Here is a 17,987-nt window from a genome sequence, read left to right on the forward strand (position 1 = left end):
CATTGACTGTTTTGTTCCTGGAATGAACCAAACTGTTCCTTCACTTCAGGCCTTTGTACTTACTGTTCCTTTTGCCTAGAATACTTACCCTCAGATACTTTTCTTACTTCACATGTCCCCAACTCAGTGAGTTCTTTATTGACCATCTTATCTAAAATAACACCCCTAAACACCCTCTGTCTTCTTAGCTTGCTTTATTTTTCTTATAGCGCCAATGGTTTCCAGCATTATATGCTTTCTGTTTACTTGTTTATCTCCGCCCCCCACCAACTCCCATTACTCAACGCACAAGTATCACCTCCATAAAGGCTTTGTTTTTATTTACTATCTCTCCAGTGCCAAGAATAATGTCTAGCACATAATAGGTGCACAATAAATGCGTATTGAGTGAATGAATGATGACTTTAAGGAAAGATGTTTGCTCTTTCAGCCTCAATATTTCACCCCTTTTATTAGGGCATTGACATAACATGAATTCAGAGAAAATCTTTACTTGCCTAAGTGACTGGTTCTTCTGTATATACTGCAGGTAGATCAGGAACGGGATTACTAAAAGGCCACTTCTCTTCGTTCTGCTCAGACTCTCATATGATTAGATCAGCCTTAATTCCTGATTACTCAGTGATGATTTATTTATAATCATTCCTGATTACTCAATAATCATTTAGTACTGATTTGTGACCTCAAAGACTGTATGGGAAGAGACCTTTTACAATTTTTCCGATGGACTGATTAGCAGTATACAATGTATTAACCTTTCTCTGCTTTTACCCTGTTCTTTTCCAGCATTTCTTACACTGAAGCAATAGAGATCTTAAAGCAGGCATCTCAGAACTTCACCTTCACCCCAGAGGTAATATTTATATTTATATTCATATTTATATTCATATTTGTATTTTACCCCCTCTTGTCCTTATCACATTTCATTAAGAATCCTGGGGCACCTAGCTGGCTCATTTAGTAGACCATGCAACTCTTGGCCTCAGAGTTGTGAGTTCAAGCCCCAAGCTGGACGTAGAGCTTACTTAAAAAAAAAAAAAAAAAAGAATCCTTTAAAATAATCTTAATTCTCTAGGGCACCTAGGTGGCACAGTCGGTTAAGCATGTGACTCTTGGTTTTGGCTCAAGTCATGATCTCAGCATCCTGAGATTGAGCCCAGCATCAGGCTCTGTGCTCAGCACAGAGTCTGCTTGTCCCTCTCCCTCTGCTCCTCCCCACAACGCTCGCTCACTCTCTCTCTCTCTCTTTCACTCTGGAATTAAAAAATAAAATATTTTAAAATAAATAAATAAATAAATAAATAATCTTATTTTTCTTATTAACACTGTTTAGTATTTGCCCATCTTTAAATTGGCTTTTTTTGATGTTTGCTTAACCTTGTTAAAATATTTAGAATAAATAATAATTTTGAAGTAGAATATCGATTTTAATAGTAATGGTTAAAGTATTGTAAAGAAGTTTCCCAAGTTTTTGATGAAAATCCTTGAAAAGAATGGTAATATGTCCAAAGAGGCCACATGATTTATCAGTGGACATGCATATAATATTAGAGGCAAGTCTCCTCATTCCTATGCCAGGGCTTCTTTCCTATAATTAACATATTGGCAGACAAGTAGGAATTATATAATGTTAGGAATGTACTGTAATAACTTTGTCTTCAAACTGTTCCTACACCAGTCCTATCCCCACTTAAGTCAGATCCTCTTATGAGGTGTAATAGTTGTGCTTGTTATAATTAGTTATTTTGTTTATGTAATTTTTTATTTGTTTTTTATCTCCTACCCTGGAAGCTTCATGAAGTCAGGAATTCTGATTTTCTTACCACTGTGCTCAGTACCTAGTATGGTACCGGCATTTAATAGGCACATTAGTATTTGTTGAATAAGTAGATGAACAGTGTTATTAAATATTCATCAGAGCATCTGATATATGAATTGACTCTTTTATTAAAAAAAATTCACTGAGAGAAGCCATCTAGCCAGAGATAGACTCAATATTAAGAATATTATCTTTCATCACTTAATTTCCTGCAACCTCAGAACAGTAACCATAGAAGAAGCTTTAGGCAATATTAATAAAAACTATGACTTTGAAGTCAGTTTTTACACTTTTACACACTGTGGGAAGGGTACTTTGTTTTCCTGCAGATGCTGTTCATCTGCTAAATGCTGCTCCTCAAGATGGGGAGAGAAAGCACAGCATTTATCTACTTGGTTCGGCTTTCATCTTTCCAAGGCCTTTGGCTGTTCTTGTAACACACCTCCCTGGCTGAGTTATCTGTGTAGCCTCAGCAGACGGCTCCACATATCACTGATCCTCAGAGGAGGCCCTTGGAACCAATACAGGTTATTTTCGGGTACCACATTGTGTATCTCAGCTCTGTCTTCTCCTTTGATAATTTCTTCTTTCTCATTACAGTGGGGTGTCGATCTACACACCGAACATGAGAAGTACCTGGTGAAGCACTGTGGCAGCATACCAGTCTTTGTCATTAATTATCCATTAGCACTCAAGCCTTTCTACATGAGGGATAATGAAGATGGGCCTCAGCACACAGTAAGAAAAAGCACTAAATAAATCGGGGTTGGTCGTCTCAGAGTCTGGGTTTTTCCCTTGATTTAATTTCATTTATCCTTTGGCATATTTTTAAGAATTATATCTGTCACACTTGACGTCTCTTAAAATTTCTCCAAGGTACCTCTGAAAAAGTGTTCCCAAAGAAGATCCCAATGTTCTTGAAGCATACTTGTTATTTCTGTCACATGGTGTCCTTCTTCATTTAGCAGATGCACATGTAAATGTGTTTTGTATTCTTTGGTTTTTTGTTTTGTTTTTTAGGGAACCATTCTGTGTTATATTTATTGATATTTCAATTACGTATGATATTTGTCACTGCCTTTGACACTCTAATTAGAAGTGTCAACAAAATTTTTTTTTTTAATTTTAAATAATTGGGAGGAGTTAGCCCAGAAAACTGTTTAGCAGTGCCAGGTCTGCTGTCAGCTGAAATACTGGTAAAGAGATGGAGGGATGGGGGGATGTGGGGTAAGAAAGGAGAGCAGTGGCGTGAGCAGGCAGAGGAAGAGCTAGCCCTCAGAGCAGGAGGCTCAGAGTTTTTGGTTTGGTTGTCACACAGAAATTGGGAGGGGAGAAGATGGAGGGATCTGAGAGGTCTAGGCAGATTCTCCTGTCACTTCTCTTCTGCCTGTCTTGTCTCTGTCTCTCTCTTTCTGCTCTCTACTCTCTCACACTCTTTCCTTTTTTCACCCTTAGTTTTAATTGCTTTCTTATTCTTCTAGTTGGCTTTTTCCTTCTTTTCTTCTTTTGTCTCTTCGTCCCTCTCTAACAAAATTAGCAGTAATATAAAATAAGAATATATTTGAATCTTTAAATACTTATTGAATAGTTATATACTTAATATCATTAATTATAAAAGTCTGTGAGATGTTATGTTTATCTCACAAAAGACCCAAAAAACTAAACTTTGCTCTCTGATGCTTTTCACTTGTCTCTAGGTAAATACCAGTAGAAAAATGTAGATCAGGGCCCAGGGGTAAATAATCAGTATTATTTATCAATCAGTAGATTCCTATCAGGCAAACACTCCCATCTCATCTCTAAGTCCCAGAACAACCTTTCCAAGAAACTTACTATTTCTCCCATTTTACAGATGAGAAGCAAGGGTTCAGGGACACAGATTGCACTTGCCAAGCTCCGTAGGTAGTGAATGACCGAGTTTGTGATCAGACCTGACTCCCTGTGGTTCTGAAGACAGTGCTCTTCCGCCTCTAAGCCATAAATATAAAGTTACATTGATTTCACTTTCACACAGTATTATCCAAAACCATTGAGCAGCACAGTTGATTTATGATTCTTATTTTCTCTTTTCCCTACCAACCCTCTGGTATAATTGATTATGAGAAAGGAATTGGCCCATAGGTTGGCAGCAAAAAAAGGAGACTAGGGCATAGATTCTCCAAACCTAAATAATTCAGTATTGAGTCTCTATCACCAAACAGGACTGCATCTGTATCTCTTGGCTTTTTTATCACTCCACCCCATCCTATTTGTACCTCTCGACCCCCACCACACACACACACACACACACACACACACACACACACACTCTCCATGTAGTCTTTGCATGTAATTTCCCAACATTCAGCACTTTTCAGTCATTCAGTTTTGCACTTCGTAAATACTCTGCTTAAAGCTCTCCTTTCTATTCTCATAATGTTGTATGGTGACAGATGGTGACTATATTTATTGTGGTGAGCCTTGAGTGATGTATAGAATTATTGGGTCACGGGGCCCCTGGGTGGCTCACCTGGTTACGCATGGCCTTCAGCTCAGGTCATGATCCCAGGGTCCTGGGATCCAGCCCCGAATTAGGCTCCCTGCTCAGCGGGGTTTCTGCTTCTTCCTTCCCTCTGCCTGCCCCTCTGCCTACTTGTGCTCTCTCACTCATTCTGACAAATAAAGTCTTAAAAAAAAAAAAAAGAAAGAAAGAGGGGTGCCTTTGTGGCTCAGTGGGTTAAGCCTCTGCCTTCGGCTCAGGTCATGATCCCAGGGTCCTGGGATCGAGCCCCACATCTCTCTGCACAACAGGGAGCCTTCTTCCCCCACTCTCTCTGCCTGCCTCTCTGCCTACTTGTGATCTCTCTCTGTCAAATAAATAAATAAAAATCTTAAAAAAAAAAAAAAGAAAGAATTGCTGAGTCACTGTGTTGTACACCTGAAATTAATAAAACATTGTGTCAACTACAGTAGTTCAAAAATTAATTCATTGAAAATGTTTTAATTGAAAACTTTGCCTCGCTGTAGACTTTTCTTAGTTACCAGCTCACCCTGAGTCTTCCTTTTCTGGGTTCCTATACCATTTAAAAAATCAGTAATACTGGTAGCATTGTTTCTATTTTTTGTACTCTGTAGGTTTTGCTTTCTCAGATGAACCCCTTAGCTTATTCAGTATGGGAATGAGTGTTTTATAGCCACCATGTCTTCTGTTGCTCATTCCTCATTCCCTCTACTGTGACTTCCACCCCTGTCATTGTACCACTGAAGCCCCCCTTTCTAGGGTCAGTAATAATTTGTCACATTATTAAATCCATCAGACTTTGTGTTTACTTCCCCTCTCAGCATTACTCAGCCCTATGAATGACTTTCTTATTCTGAAAACTGTCTCCTCCCCCGGCTCCCGTGACATCGTGTTCTCTTCCATTCTCTGGGGTGGCTCTTTCTCAATCTCCTAGGTAGGCCCATCCTCTTCTACTACTCCAGTAGTTGATAGGATTCCTCAAGGCTTTGTGTAGGTCTTTTCTCTCTCGGGGGATTTCATATGTGTATTCATAGCTTACTATTTATTTTCAGACAACTGAGACAGTCACATCTCTATTCCTTACTTCTGCTCAGGGCTCTTATTGCCGTTTATATATCTCAAAGGCATCTCAGCATAATCTAAAACCGAACCCACCGATGATTTCTATTCTTCTCCCGTTCCCCCACCAAATTTGATGTTTTTTCAGTGTTCCTGTCCATCTAATTGTACAAGCCATATACTAGAGTCATATTCCTCACTCCCTATATCCAAGCTGTTATTACATTGTCATTTTTATGCTTTGAAATAAATCTCAAATCCATCTACTTCTCTTCATTTCCACTTTTACCTTCTTGGATTAAGATACCATCATATCTTGGCTGGATTGTTTCTGTAGCCTCCTGACTGGTCCTCCTGCATCTGCTCTTGCCTTCTCTGAATCAGTTCTCCCCACTTCAGTGTAAGCTCTTAGAAAATGTAGATCTGGTCCTGTTATTTCCCCTTTCAAAACCATTCAGTGGCCTCCCATTGCTTTTAGTATCCAAGTCAGAATCCTTTCTCTGGCTTCTAGGCCCCAGTGTCATCTGGCTGCTTGTCTCTCTTGCTTCATGTACCGTGCTGCTCCCTTTGCTGTCTCTGCTGCATTCATATCACCCTTCCAGGTCTTCAGACATGCACTGCTTTCTCTCACCACGGTATCTTTGGACATTGTGTTCCTTCAGTTTAGAACAATTTTCTTCACCTAAGTAATTTTACTATTTCTCCAAATCTCTACTCGGTCATCAATTCCCCGGAGAAACCTTCTGTGACCCTCTAGGCTGAGTCAGAGAACCCTGTTAGACACTAAAATGTTACCATGTTAAATTTCAGACCAAGACCTACTAAGTCATGATCCATCGTAATCCTTAACACAGTTGTAATTTTACATTATTTTTATGACTGTTTAATTAATGACTCTCCTCTTTGCCACTGGACTTGAGGACCTCCTTTTCATACATCATGGTATCCTAGCATAATGCCTGGAACATAGCAGGCACCTAATATCTATTTGGTGATAGGGGATTGAACAGATGGATGACTCGAACCCAACACATTTGTAGACACACAATGGACAGGTATTCAGTGAGTGACTCGATTTGCTAAGGAATTTCAAGGAAGCTAAAGAACAGCTTTTATTCTAAATTTTTTGAATGATGGTAACATAGTATAAAGGAAAGTCCAGTGGCTTTAGAATCAGACACTCTTGGATTCAAGTCCCAGGTCTGTGTGGTATAGACCACGTGATCTTGAATAAACTACCTAATTTCTTTGAGTCTTAGTTTCCCAATCCATAAAAACAAGATGATAATCTTAGTCCACAGTTGTGAGGATTAAATTAGACAATATGTGAAAAATATATAGCACAGTGTTTGGGGTGATGTGTAGTCAAAAAGCTTAAAGCCCTCTTTCCTTCTAAATTTTGATAAAATCGTTATTGTGATAAAGCATGATAATGTTAAAATATGTGTGTTGCAACATCAAACATGCTATTACACAATATTATTTAAAAGGCAATTCTTCCATAGACTGCAGTCACAAACATTTTTTACCTTTAGAACTAGCAGGAGGCCTTTATTGTGACAGACTCTGTAGTAATATGGTCTCACAGCTTGAAAGTTGAAAGCATTATAATGATACTTTAGAGTACTTATGTAATTTATACAGTACTATAACATATAGCTTCTCATAGCTAAATTATTAAAATTTAATTTATTGGGGCACCTGGGTGGCTCAGTTGGTTAAGCGTCTGCCTTCAGTTCAGGTCATGATCCCAGGGTCCTGGGATCGAGCCCCAGATTGGACTCCCTGCTCAGTGGGGAGCCTGCTTCTCCCTCGCCCTCTGCCTGCCGCTCCCCCTGCTTATGCTCTCTCTCTCTCCTGCTTAAATAAATAAATAAATCCTTAAATACCTTTTACATATATAATTTATTTAAACTATATATTTAGACATATATTATAACATTGATTCATTAACAACCTAGATTTCTTTTCAATCCACTTGTATAGAGTGCCTGCTTCTACCCCTACTTTATTTTTTTCAGTGGTGAGTGAGCACACTTTGGGCCAAATAACTAAGTTCTTGGCTTTTTTCAGAAGGGCTGTAATAACAGATTGTGGGTAGGGTTGCAAGAGTTTCTACAGTGGGTGCAATGCAATCTAAAAAATAAGACAGATATATTTCATAGGTGCCTTCCGTAGGGCATCAGAAGGGTAGAGAAATGTTTAACCTACACTTGTAACGTTTGGCTGGAGGTCATAAATAGTAAAATGGTGTATTTTTATAGCCACTGTTCCTTTTCCTTTCTTTTTGCATATCCCCATCCCCTCCAAAAAAAAAAAAAATGAAGGTATGTACTGTATTGGAATGAAGAGTACTCTGGACTAAAGAGTTAACAGCACCGGGTTTGAAATCCATCTTTCTTACTGGTTAGCCATATAGCCTTAGTCAAGTCTGTCCAATCACTGAGCCTCAGTTTCTCCCTCTATAAAATCAGAGAGTTGGATTAGATGACCTCCAGAGTAGTAAACAGCTTTAAGATTCTCTAATTTCAAGTAGCCTAAGTTTTTCCCCATTTGGATATATAAGAATAACTTACAAGTTAGCAAACATACTTGATAATTTGAAGGGGAGGGATCATGGGCCTAAATAAAATGAATCTAAGCAAACATGCAAAATACTGTATGACGCTGGGTCTGAGTTCCTAAGTAAGTCCCTCAAAGGCAGGTGCCAGATTTTCAGATGGGAAATGGCTTTGCAGAGAAGAATATCCATTCATTCCAGCCATTGTGATTAGGCAAAAGTGACTGCCCAACAGATCCTGATGAGATGCTAAGATCACCAGATAATGTTTTAATTGTTTAAACTGTGTCAATATTATGTAGCAAATCATAAAAATTTAAAGATTAGTGGGCATGTAGTAAGTACACACTATAAAGTCAACTTGAAAGAAACAGTACTCAACCAAGGGATAGCTATTGAATTTCCCTGGCTGGTGCTAATTAACCGACCTGAATTAAACCAACAGAAAATAGTAATGACGGGAATGGCCAATTTTCCCCATATCTAAGGCAAATGACTTTCCTGGGAATTTATGTCAAAGTTGAAAGTATGCATTTCAGTCCATCTGAAATGCTCCCAGACTTAAACATTTACTAGCCAAAGTCCATTTTTAGCCATTGCTACCTACAGCCTGTTTGAATCTTCACACCGTCACATCTGGAAGGTTCTCATTCCTACCTGTGCCTCGTTGTTTTTAGGGGCAAAATACTGTGTCAGCAATGAGAGCAAAAGCTCATGGAGGCTGAAACCACAAACATGTTTCCTATGGTTTGTGGAACATTCTTCTTCTCTTGATAATAATATGTAATGTTGCTCCGTTGTTGACAGCAGACTGTGAGAAACTGAATAGGGAGGTGTTCAGTTTGTGTTTTTCATTAATACTTAAAAATACTGAGGTAAGAAGAGAGGTAGAGGAAGGGACATTAAACTTCCCCCCCCCTGAAGTTAGCATAGAAAAGGTTATGCATTAAAGGCCTTATTCCTGTCTAGCCTGTTTGTTGTTTAATTCAAGGTCTGCATTTTATTTTCAGTACATTGATTGGAATCAAAGAGTAAGAGTCAAAAGGGAGTGTCATAAATAGAGACCAGGGCTCATTCAACTTGAATACCAACACAAACTATTTCTAGACAGCATGGTGCTGCAGCTGTGTGACTTAAACAAAATAAAAGAAGATGTGCCCAGCAGCATTCTGGCCTAGAAGATATGCCTGAAGGGGAATCAGTTTTGTTTAAGATGAGGAAAGTTAGCAAAGAGTGTGGTACATTGACTTGTAGCCTTCATTGTTATCCGTGTAGGAGAGAAAAAGGACAGCACAACTAAAATCTTTACACTTCTTTAAAGTCTTCCAAAGATGCAGAGGAACACGGAAGAGATTGTAGCTACAGAAGGGCTTAAATTTGGTCAAATTCGTGAATTAAGAGGACATTTTGTTGTACAGCCTGTGAATTCTCACTTTCCCTAGTGAAGGGCAGGATTGCTCAGCCCCAGCTCTTGAAGCAAACCGCAGACTCCCATAAGGGCTGCCAGCCCATAGGGCAGATTGTAATCACCAGCTACCGTTCTAGGTAACTTAGCCTGTTTCCAGAGTGTTTGCACTCTAACCGCTCACCACTCATAATTTGGGAAACACACAGCCAAGGTTTTTCTCATTAGTTCTTAAGAGATTTGTGTGATTCCGTCCATGTTGTACATTTTGTGCACCCTTATGTCATGGTTTATATTATATCTGTACGGACCCTTTACCTCCACTAGACCCCTGGAAAGAGTGGTAGTTTCTGTAGCAGTTAGCTCAGTAGTTACCAGAGGGAGTCACAACATAGAAGAATCCTCTTGGGAATCTCAACACTAAAAGGTATGGAAATTTGAAGGAGTTGTGCTAGTAATCTTAAGGGAATGTGGTATTTTTTATATCCTATCAAAGGAAGTGCAGCTTTATGTATACCAAATGTAAATGTCTTTATTTATAGTTGAGGAATACTTGGCTGTGTTACAGCTACTCAGAAAGGGTGCAGAATCTCTAGAGAGTTTGGAGGATATCATTGTGAAAGGAAAGCAGGAAGTATAATCTGATAGGATTGAAAGGAAACTAAGCCTAAAGAAAAAGAGAAGAGAAGAAGATTAACAAGAAGAAGAGAGGAAGAAGAGAGAACAAAGCCTTTGTGGGCCTTTCTTCACAAAGAGATAAACCTGTCCTTGATTTAAAAAAAAAAAAAAAAAAAGAGAGAGAGATACATTTCTCTGGGCACCTACCTAAGTGGCTCAGTCGGTTAAACATCTGCCTTCTGCTCAGGTCAGTCCTGGGATGGAGCCCCACATTGGGCTCCCTGCTCAGAGGGAAGCCTGCTTTCCCTCTTTGCACTTCCCCTGCTTATGTTCCTCCTCTCTCGCTTTCTGTCAAATAAATAAATAAAATCTTTCAAAACAAACAAACATACATTTCTTTTAAAAGGAAAAGCAACTTTATCTTTGTCAAGAAAACATGAAATTCACCCACCTGAAAGTGTGAATTTTCAGGCCATCTGGACAAAGAAAGGATATAGATGATGAATGTATTCCTTCCACATGTCACAAAATTAGTAGTGATAAGGGACATTATCTGGATGTTTTTTTAAATTTTCATTCAACTAGAATAGGCTATTTTGCTAAGTTCTTTTCTAGTTTGGTAAATTCTTTTCCTTTTCTTGATAACCTCCTGTCCCAGAGTACAGAGGAAGAAAATAGAACTATTCTGACCTTAATTCTAATTAACAATGAGGATTTTGTTGGGAGAGTGGAAGTGGGAGTCCATGTCAGTTTGGGTGGGGGAGGGGAGGGAACCAGCTAAACAGTTTTACTCTACATCAGTAGTTGCCATACTTCTCCGCCCTATCAGCATGAGCTTACTGATGTGTATTGGCCAAAGAATTGTGAGCAAATGTGACCTACATACATTACTCCTGGACAAATGTTTTTAGTACATAGTTGTCCATGCTCTTTTTTTTTTTTCCCATCTGCTAGATCAGCAATACCTCATAAAGTGTTTTGTTTTTGTTTTTGTTTTTTTTTTTAAATCAGCTTCAAGCCAGGATGGACACGTAGCCCAAGTTTTTTAAAAAGCCAGTTCATTGTAAAGCAGTGGCTTTCAGTCAGGTATTACTTTATGTCATCACCGCCCCCCCACTCCAGTGCAGGAAACATTTAGCAATGTCTGGCAACATTTTTGGTTGTCACAACTAGGGCAATGCAACTGGCATCTGGTGGGTAGAGGCCAGAGATGTTGCTAAATAACCCACGATGCACAGGACGGACCCTCACAATAAAATTATCTGGCCAGAATTATCACTGATGCTGAGATTGAGAAGTCCTTTTGTAAGATTCTGGGATTGTTTATTACTAGGTAGGTTTTAGTATAATCTAACCTTTCCTGACTAATACAGCAACTACCACATTAATTTTGTAATAACTAATGTAGAAATAATTAGATGCCTTAGTTATTAGGAAGCAGGTTTAGAAGAAATCCAGAAAAAAAATACAGATATCGTACTGTGACATAAGGGTTTTTTTTTTAGTTTTTTTTATGTTATTTATTTATTTGACAGACAGAGATCACAAGCAGGCATAGAGGCAGGCAGAGAGAGAGAGAGAGGGAGAAACAGACTCCCCGCTGAGCAGAGAGCCTGATGTAGGGCTCTATCCCAGGACCCTGGGATCATGACCCGAGCTGAAGGCAGAGGCTTTAACCCGCTGAGCCACCCAGGCACCCCGTGACATAAAGTTTTGAAGGTGACTCAGGGGCACCTGCGTAGCTCAGTCGGTTGAGCATCCAACTCTTAATTTTGGCTCAAGTCATGGTCTCAGGGTCATAAGATCAATCCCCACGTTGGGCTCCATGCTGGGCATGGAGCCTATTTTTTAAGACTCCCAATCTCTCTCTCAAAAAAAAAAAAAAAAAAAGAAAAGAAAAAAGTTTTTGAAGATGACTCAAAAGATTCAGAAGCTATCAGTTTCACAACTGATACTGTGCAGTTGCAAATATTCCAGATAAATACAAATTAAACAGGTCTAAAACCAGTATGGTTGTACAATGAATTCTCCAAGGAGCTCAAGTATTAAAATAAAGGGAGTTTGTAATCAAAGATAAATATACATCTTTTATGGTCCTCTAAAAATAGCATTAAAAAAACTAAGTTCAAAATAACATAATGGAGGCCTACAGAAAGTGCTAAGATCTCCAGAGGTTTTTTGCTTGTCGTAGTTGTATTAGCAGCAAGACCAAGCAAGAAATGTGTCTCCTATTCAATTCTTATGAACTGATTTAGAAAGCGAACAACTCATTCCATCATGTCCCCAGCTGGACTACCTATTTCCTGTTCTTCCATGATAGCTGATTCTCCAGCATCTTTTTTTGAGGCAGTGAATCTTTATAACTCTGGCTTTTAATGCTTTGCTTATATTTAGAGTATCAGAAGCAATTACTGCTCACCTTTACAGCTTGGAATTGTGTCAACTTCAAAACCTTGGAAATGATAGATTTTGGATATACTTGTCCCTTCTAAATAGATCTACACAAAGATGGATGCTACATTTTGGGGGTAGTGGTTCTTAGTCTTTAAATATTTTCAACCAAAGGCCAGAGAGTTACTTGATGTCTGTTCTTTTTTAATCCTGATTACCTGTAATTCTAAATTTAAAACTCTGGATTAAACCCTTTCCCTCATACCCCTCCCCTCTTTTGCCCTCCCTTTCCCTGCACACACTCCCTTTCTCTCACTCTAAAATAAATAAATCGTGGGGCATCTGGGTGTCTCTGTCAGTTAAGCATCTGCCTTTTGTTCAAGTCATGATCTCCATGTCCTGCGCTCAAGCCGCTCATCAAGGCTCCCTGCTCGGCGGTGAGTCCGTTTGTCCATCTCCTGCTGCCCCTGTTTGTTCTGTCTCTGTCAAAAAAAAAAAAAAAAGTCTCTTTTAAAACAACAACAACAAATTCTCAGTCAGGTCTCTCTCAACTTCTAGTATATGTTAGCCATGTTTAAAAGCACGATACTAAGAAATAAAGATGCCAGTCCTTCAATGGCCATAAAAACTCCCTTGAAATGTCTCCTTTCTCTGAGAATAGGAAGGGTAACTGCAGGGTCCTGGTTGGAGTCCAACTCTATTAATTGTGTAGCCTGTGAGAATTTCCTCTGGAGGCTGTCTTGTACACCTGTTCAGAGATCTGTGTTTCATTACCTGTCCTTGTATCTGAGTCACCAAATCCACATTCTGGATTACCTGCTTGGTTGTTGTAGTTGCCTCAAGTTCACAGAATTACTAAGATGTGGTCAACAAGCAGTGGTAGTGTGACAAAATGGGCAGTTCTTGATCTTGGGGTCATGAGTTTGAGCCCCACATTGAGTGTAGAGCTTACTTTAAAAAAAAAATTTTTAGGGGCACCTGGGTGGCTCAGTGGGTTAAGCCTCTGCCTTCCACTCAGGTCATGATCCCAGGGTCCTGGGATCAAGCCCCGCATTGGGCTCTCTGCTCAGCAGGGAGCCTGCTTCCACCTCTCCCTCTGCCTGCTTCTCTGCCTACTTGTGCTCTCTCTCTCTGTCAAATAAATAAAATCTTCAAAAAAAATTTTTTTTTATTTTTTTAAAGATTTTATTTATTTATTTGACAGAGAGAGAGAGCACAAGTAGGCAGAGTGGCAGGCAGAGGGAGAGGGAGAAGCAGGCTCTCAACTGAGCAGGGAGCCCAATGCGGGGCTCGATCCCAGGACCCTGGGATCATGACCTGAGCTGAAGGCAACTGGTTAACTGACTAACTGGAGATGAAAATATGTTTTATGAATTCCTAATTTTTAATTTGTTGCATTATATCTTTCTTAGTTTTGTGCCTTTTTATATATTTTTTAAAGATTTTATTTGGGAGAGAGAGAAGAGAAAAAGAGCAGCACAAGCAGGTGGAGGAAGAAGGAGCTGGGAGTGGTGAAAGAATCCCAAGCAGACTCTGCACCCTGAGTGCAGAGCCTGGCGGGGCTCCATCTCATGAACCCAAGATTGTGACCTGGGTGGAACCATGTCAGATGCTCAACTGAGCCACCCAAGCACCCCAGTTTAGTGCCTCCTTAACAATGCTTACTACCTGCCCCACCAAAAAGAATCACCAAGTCACAGGATAATACAGTTAACAAATAAAATTCTCAGAACTAAATATTGCTAGTGATTGAAGAAATACAAATTAAAATATGAAGCTACCATTTTCCACCATTAAAAGTTTTTTGTTGTTATTACAAAAGTATAACACATCTTCACTGTACAAAATAAGAAAATCCCGGACAGAGAACTGAAGAAATCACAGTGGCAGTGTAATATCTCATCATACAGATGCCAGTCTTTTTTTTAATCCATGTCTAAGATTTACATAACAGTCGGTTCCTACTGATGTGTACTTGAATTTTTGTTACTATAAATGATGCTGCAGTAAACACCCTGTACAGTAATTTGTTTTGTTGTTTTTTTGCCATCTCTGACTACTAGGACTGTTTCCTGAAACTGCCATTGCTGGATCTAAGTATATGCATTTTTAAGGGTTTTGGTAATCTTTTCCCAAGTTGCTAACCAGAAAGTTTCTGTCAGACGTGAGAGAGTACTGGCTCATGCATCTTCTAATCCATGTTGTTTATGTTATTTTGATAACTCCAGTATGCTATCTCATCATTTCACATTTTACTACTTTGATTAATAATCAGAACTTTTTTTTTTAAGTAGGCTCCCTGCCCAGCGTGGAGCCCAAAGTGTGGCTTGAACCCAGAATCCTGAGATCAAGACTTGAGCTGACATTGAGAGTCAGACACTCAACTGACTGAGCCACCCAGGTGGCCCAATAATCAGAACATATTTTTCATGTCTTACCGAAATACTATAAAGAAAAGTCCTCATTGGGGTGCCTGGGTGGCTCAGTGGGTTAAAGCCTCTGCCTTCGGCTCAGGTCATGATCTCAGAGTCCTGGGATCAAGCCCCGTATCGGGCTCTCTGCTCATCGAGGAGTCTGCTTCCTCCTCTCTCTCTCTCTGCCTGCTTCTCTGCCTACTTGTGATCTCTGTCAGTCAAATAAATAAATAAAATCTTTAAAGAAGAAAAAAGAAAAATCCTCATTGTCAGATTATTTAAGAGAAAACAAACAAAAACACATACCAAAATGTCCAACAAAAGAAAAGCAGTTAGATAAAAACTTCTACTTCTAATAAATAAACTGCAGGGGCACGTGGGTGGCTCAGTAGTGTAAGCCTCTGCCTTCAGCTCAGGTCATGATCTCAGGGTCCTGGGATCGAGCCCCGCATCAGGCTCTCTGCTCGGCATGGAGCCTGCTTCCCTTCCTCTCCCTCTGCCTGCTTCTCTGCCTACTTTTGATCTCTCTCTCTCTCTGTGTCAAATAAATAAATAAACTCTTTTTAAAAATAAATAAATAAATAAATAAATAAACAAATTGTGTAGCTTTTAAAACATTTAGTATGGAGGAACCTGGCTGGCTCAGTCAGTGAAATGTGTGACTCTTGATCTCTGGGTTGTGAGTTCAAATCCCATGGGGTGGAGAGATAACTTAAAAAAAAAAAGTGTGCAAAATATTTCAGCTGGCATAGGGAAAAAATGTATAATACTAAGTAAAACATTAGAATGGTAAATGTTTATGTGTAATTTGATATGCTGTATTCCTTAAATGTGGAAGGAAAAAAAACGGAAAGAAAATATGCCAAAATGCAATTGGTTCTACATGGTGATGGATGACTTTATTAATATCTCATAATTTTTAATACTTGCCACATTTTTTATTATTAACATACCACATTTGTGAAGAAAACACATTTTTGTTAAGTACACTGTATACTAATGGTGTAAGAGAGGAGAGGAAACTGTCCATCTGCATTTTGTGTATTGTAGTCTAAAGATAATATTAAAAATTGGATTTCGAAATACGTGGCATAAACAGCTAACATAAATAATATTCTGGTAAGCAGTTCAACAGCCCCTTGTCAAAATGTTAAGAGTTCCACCTGCTTGAGAAGCTAACAATTGTTGGAATCCCCTGAAAATGTGAAATTGTTTACCACTTTTTTCCTTTTTAGGTTGCCGCTATTGATCTTCTCGTTCCTGGGGTTGGAGAGCTCTTTGGAGGAAGCCTCAGAGAGGAGCGGTACCATTTCTTAGAGCAGCGACTGGCCAGGTATTGATCAGACCTAAAAGAAAGAAAATTCAGAAATTGGGGATGAGGCACTCGAAGGCAGTCTTGGCAAAGTAACAGAGAAAGCAAATGGGCCTCAGCACCTGACTGACCTGGATCTCAGATTCTCTGTGGCCTTGAGCAAGTTATGTGACCTTTCTGAGCTTCCTGTTCTTAAAGATTGGAACTGTTACGTGATATAAGTCTGCAGTGGTATGTGCCCACTATTTGGTATGTATCTCTCCCTATGAAAATTGCTCTTTAAAAAGTTAATGACAGTAAACAACCTTAAAGCTTGCCCTTCATTTTCTCTCTTTTCTGTGTTCTTTTTTATTTACTCCCAAATTATGATTGGGAGCATAAACAAGGACTCCTATAGGGACATAAAGAAAAAACAGACTCTGAACCAGGGAAGGAATAAAGATGGAGAAAGAAAGATTCTAAAAATATCCACTAAACTAACATTTAGAATAAGCACTTCTCCCTTCCTCAGGTTTTCTGCTATGTAAGGGTCTTGATTAAGCTATTTGAGTAACTCATTTTAACTTGCTGTTTGAGACCTAGGAAATGAATCCATAAACACACAGAAAATGTTTTGGAGATGAGAAGTACAGAATCGTGTTTCTAATTGAACTACCACTCCTATGTATGCGTGGTCTGCCAACAAACCACAATGACTTCCTAAACTAACCAACGTTATAAACCTCTGTTTTCCATGGTTTCTACTTTTGCTATGCCAGACTTCAAAAAAAAAAAAAAGGTTTTCCTCATGTTAAACGCTTAGTCCCACTCTCCTACTCTCCAGATAATACCGGGTTTCATAGTAACCTGGAAAAGCCATACTAGATTGAAAATATCCTGTTAAATTAGCCATTTGTAAAGCCTTCTTTCCCTAATGGAGAAATGCTTAAAAAGCTGATGCTTTTCCAAGATCCCAACCTATAAATTTGTTGGATAACTTGGTTTTGTAACCCCAGTCATTTGAACTGCTCTATTTGGTTAGGGTCCAGAAAAAAGGAAGTAAATATGTTCTAAAAAAGAGGCCTCTTTTTTATTACTTAGACTACTAAGTCCTTACTATTACTATAATGTTAGAAAGTCCTGGGAAAATAATGAAATTGAAGTAAAGGTCAAACTCCTTAGATGGAAAGAATTTGAAGATTCTCTGGGTTTTTTAAAGCACAATAAAAATCACACATGGCAAGAAACCTCATCTGTTGAAAGAATAATTGGTCTCTTGCCTTTGCTTGCTTCCTTCCTTCAGCAAACTTTTCCTCATGACATTATATGTTTACCTAATACCCGATATTATCCAAATTTATCTTTTCTAATGAAATGGTTATATGTGTTTCCCTGCTTCAGGAACCTGTCTGTGACCTCTGTTCATGTTTTCTGTGTCTCTGGTTTTTTTTCATAGTCCTTATCATTTCAGATGCACTTTGATCCCAAACACTTTTTTAAAGGGCTGAAATTTATTTCTTTTAATATTTTATTTTTAAGTACTCTGTACAGCCAATATGGGGCTGAAACTTACAACCCCGAGATCGAGTTGCTCACTCTACCAACTGAGCCAGCCAGGCGTTGAAGGGATGTAATTAATTTTAATGAGTACTAAGAGCTTAAAATTTGATTAACATTTTTCACATTGGCCAAAAAAACAATTTGCAACCATATTCTGAGGGCAGAATCTATATTATTATTTCCGTGTTATAGAATGAAATGTGTGTCTCCATGTCCCCTGTATGTGCCTCCCAGCAACCTTAATAATGCTTTTCTTATGTCATAGGACAATAAGCTCATCTGAAATCTTCTGGGCTCTGGACTATCTTTTTGTGGCATTTATCATCTGTACCACTTGCTTGGTGTAATACCTAGGACTATTGGTTATTTA

General features: G+C 38.9%; 1 protein-coding gene across 3 annotated transcripts in view; it reads left to right on the forward strand.

Moving 5' to 3' along the window:
- The window catches only part of NARS2 (asparaginyl-tRNA synthetase 2, mitochondrial), a 125,514-nt gene that overhangs the window by 103,103 nt on the left and 4,424 nt on the right, over positions 1-17,987 (forward strand). For all 3 annotated transcript variants that reach the window (XM_032852969.1, XM_032852970.1, XM_032852971.1), the window contains 3 exons: positions 787-853; positions 2,420-2,557; positions 16,002-16,099. In XM_032852969.1, coding sequence (XP_032708860.1) covers positions 787-853; positions 2,420-2,557; positions 16,002-16,099 — 303 coding nt within the window. The remainder of the gene's footprint in view (positions 1-786; positions 854-2,419; positions 2,558-16,001; positions 16,100-17,987) is intronic.

Source organism: Lontra canadensis, unplaced genomic scaffold (genome assembly GCF_010015895.1).
Source record: "Lontra canadensis isolate GAN:19392208 unplaced genomic scaffold, GSC_riverotter_1.0 scaffold7, whole genome shotgun sequence".
Taxonomy (NCBI): Eukaryota; Metazoa; Chordata; class Mammalia; order Carnivora; family Mustelidae; genus Lontra; species Lontra canadensis.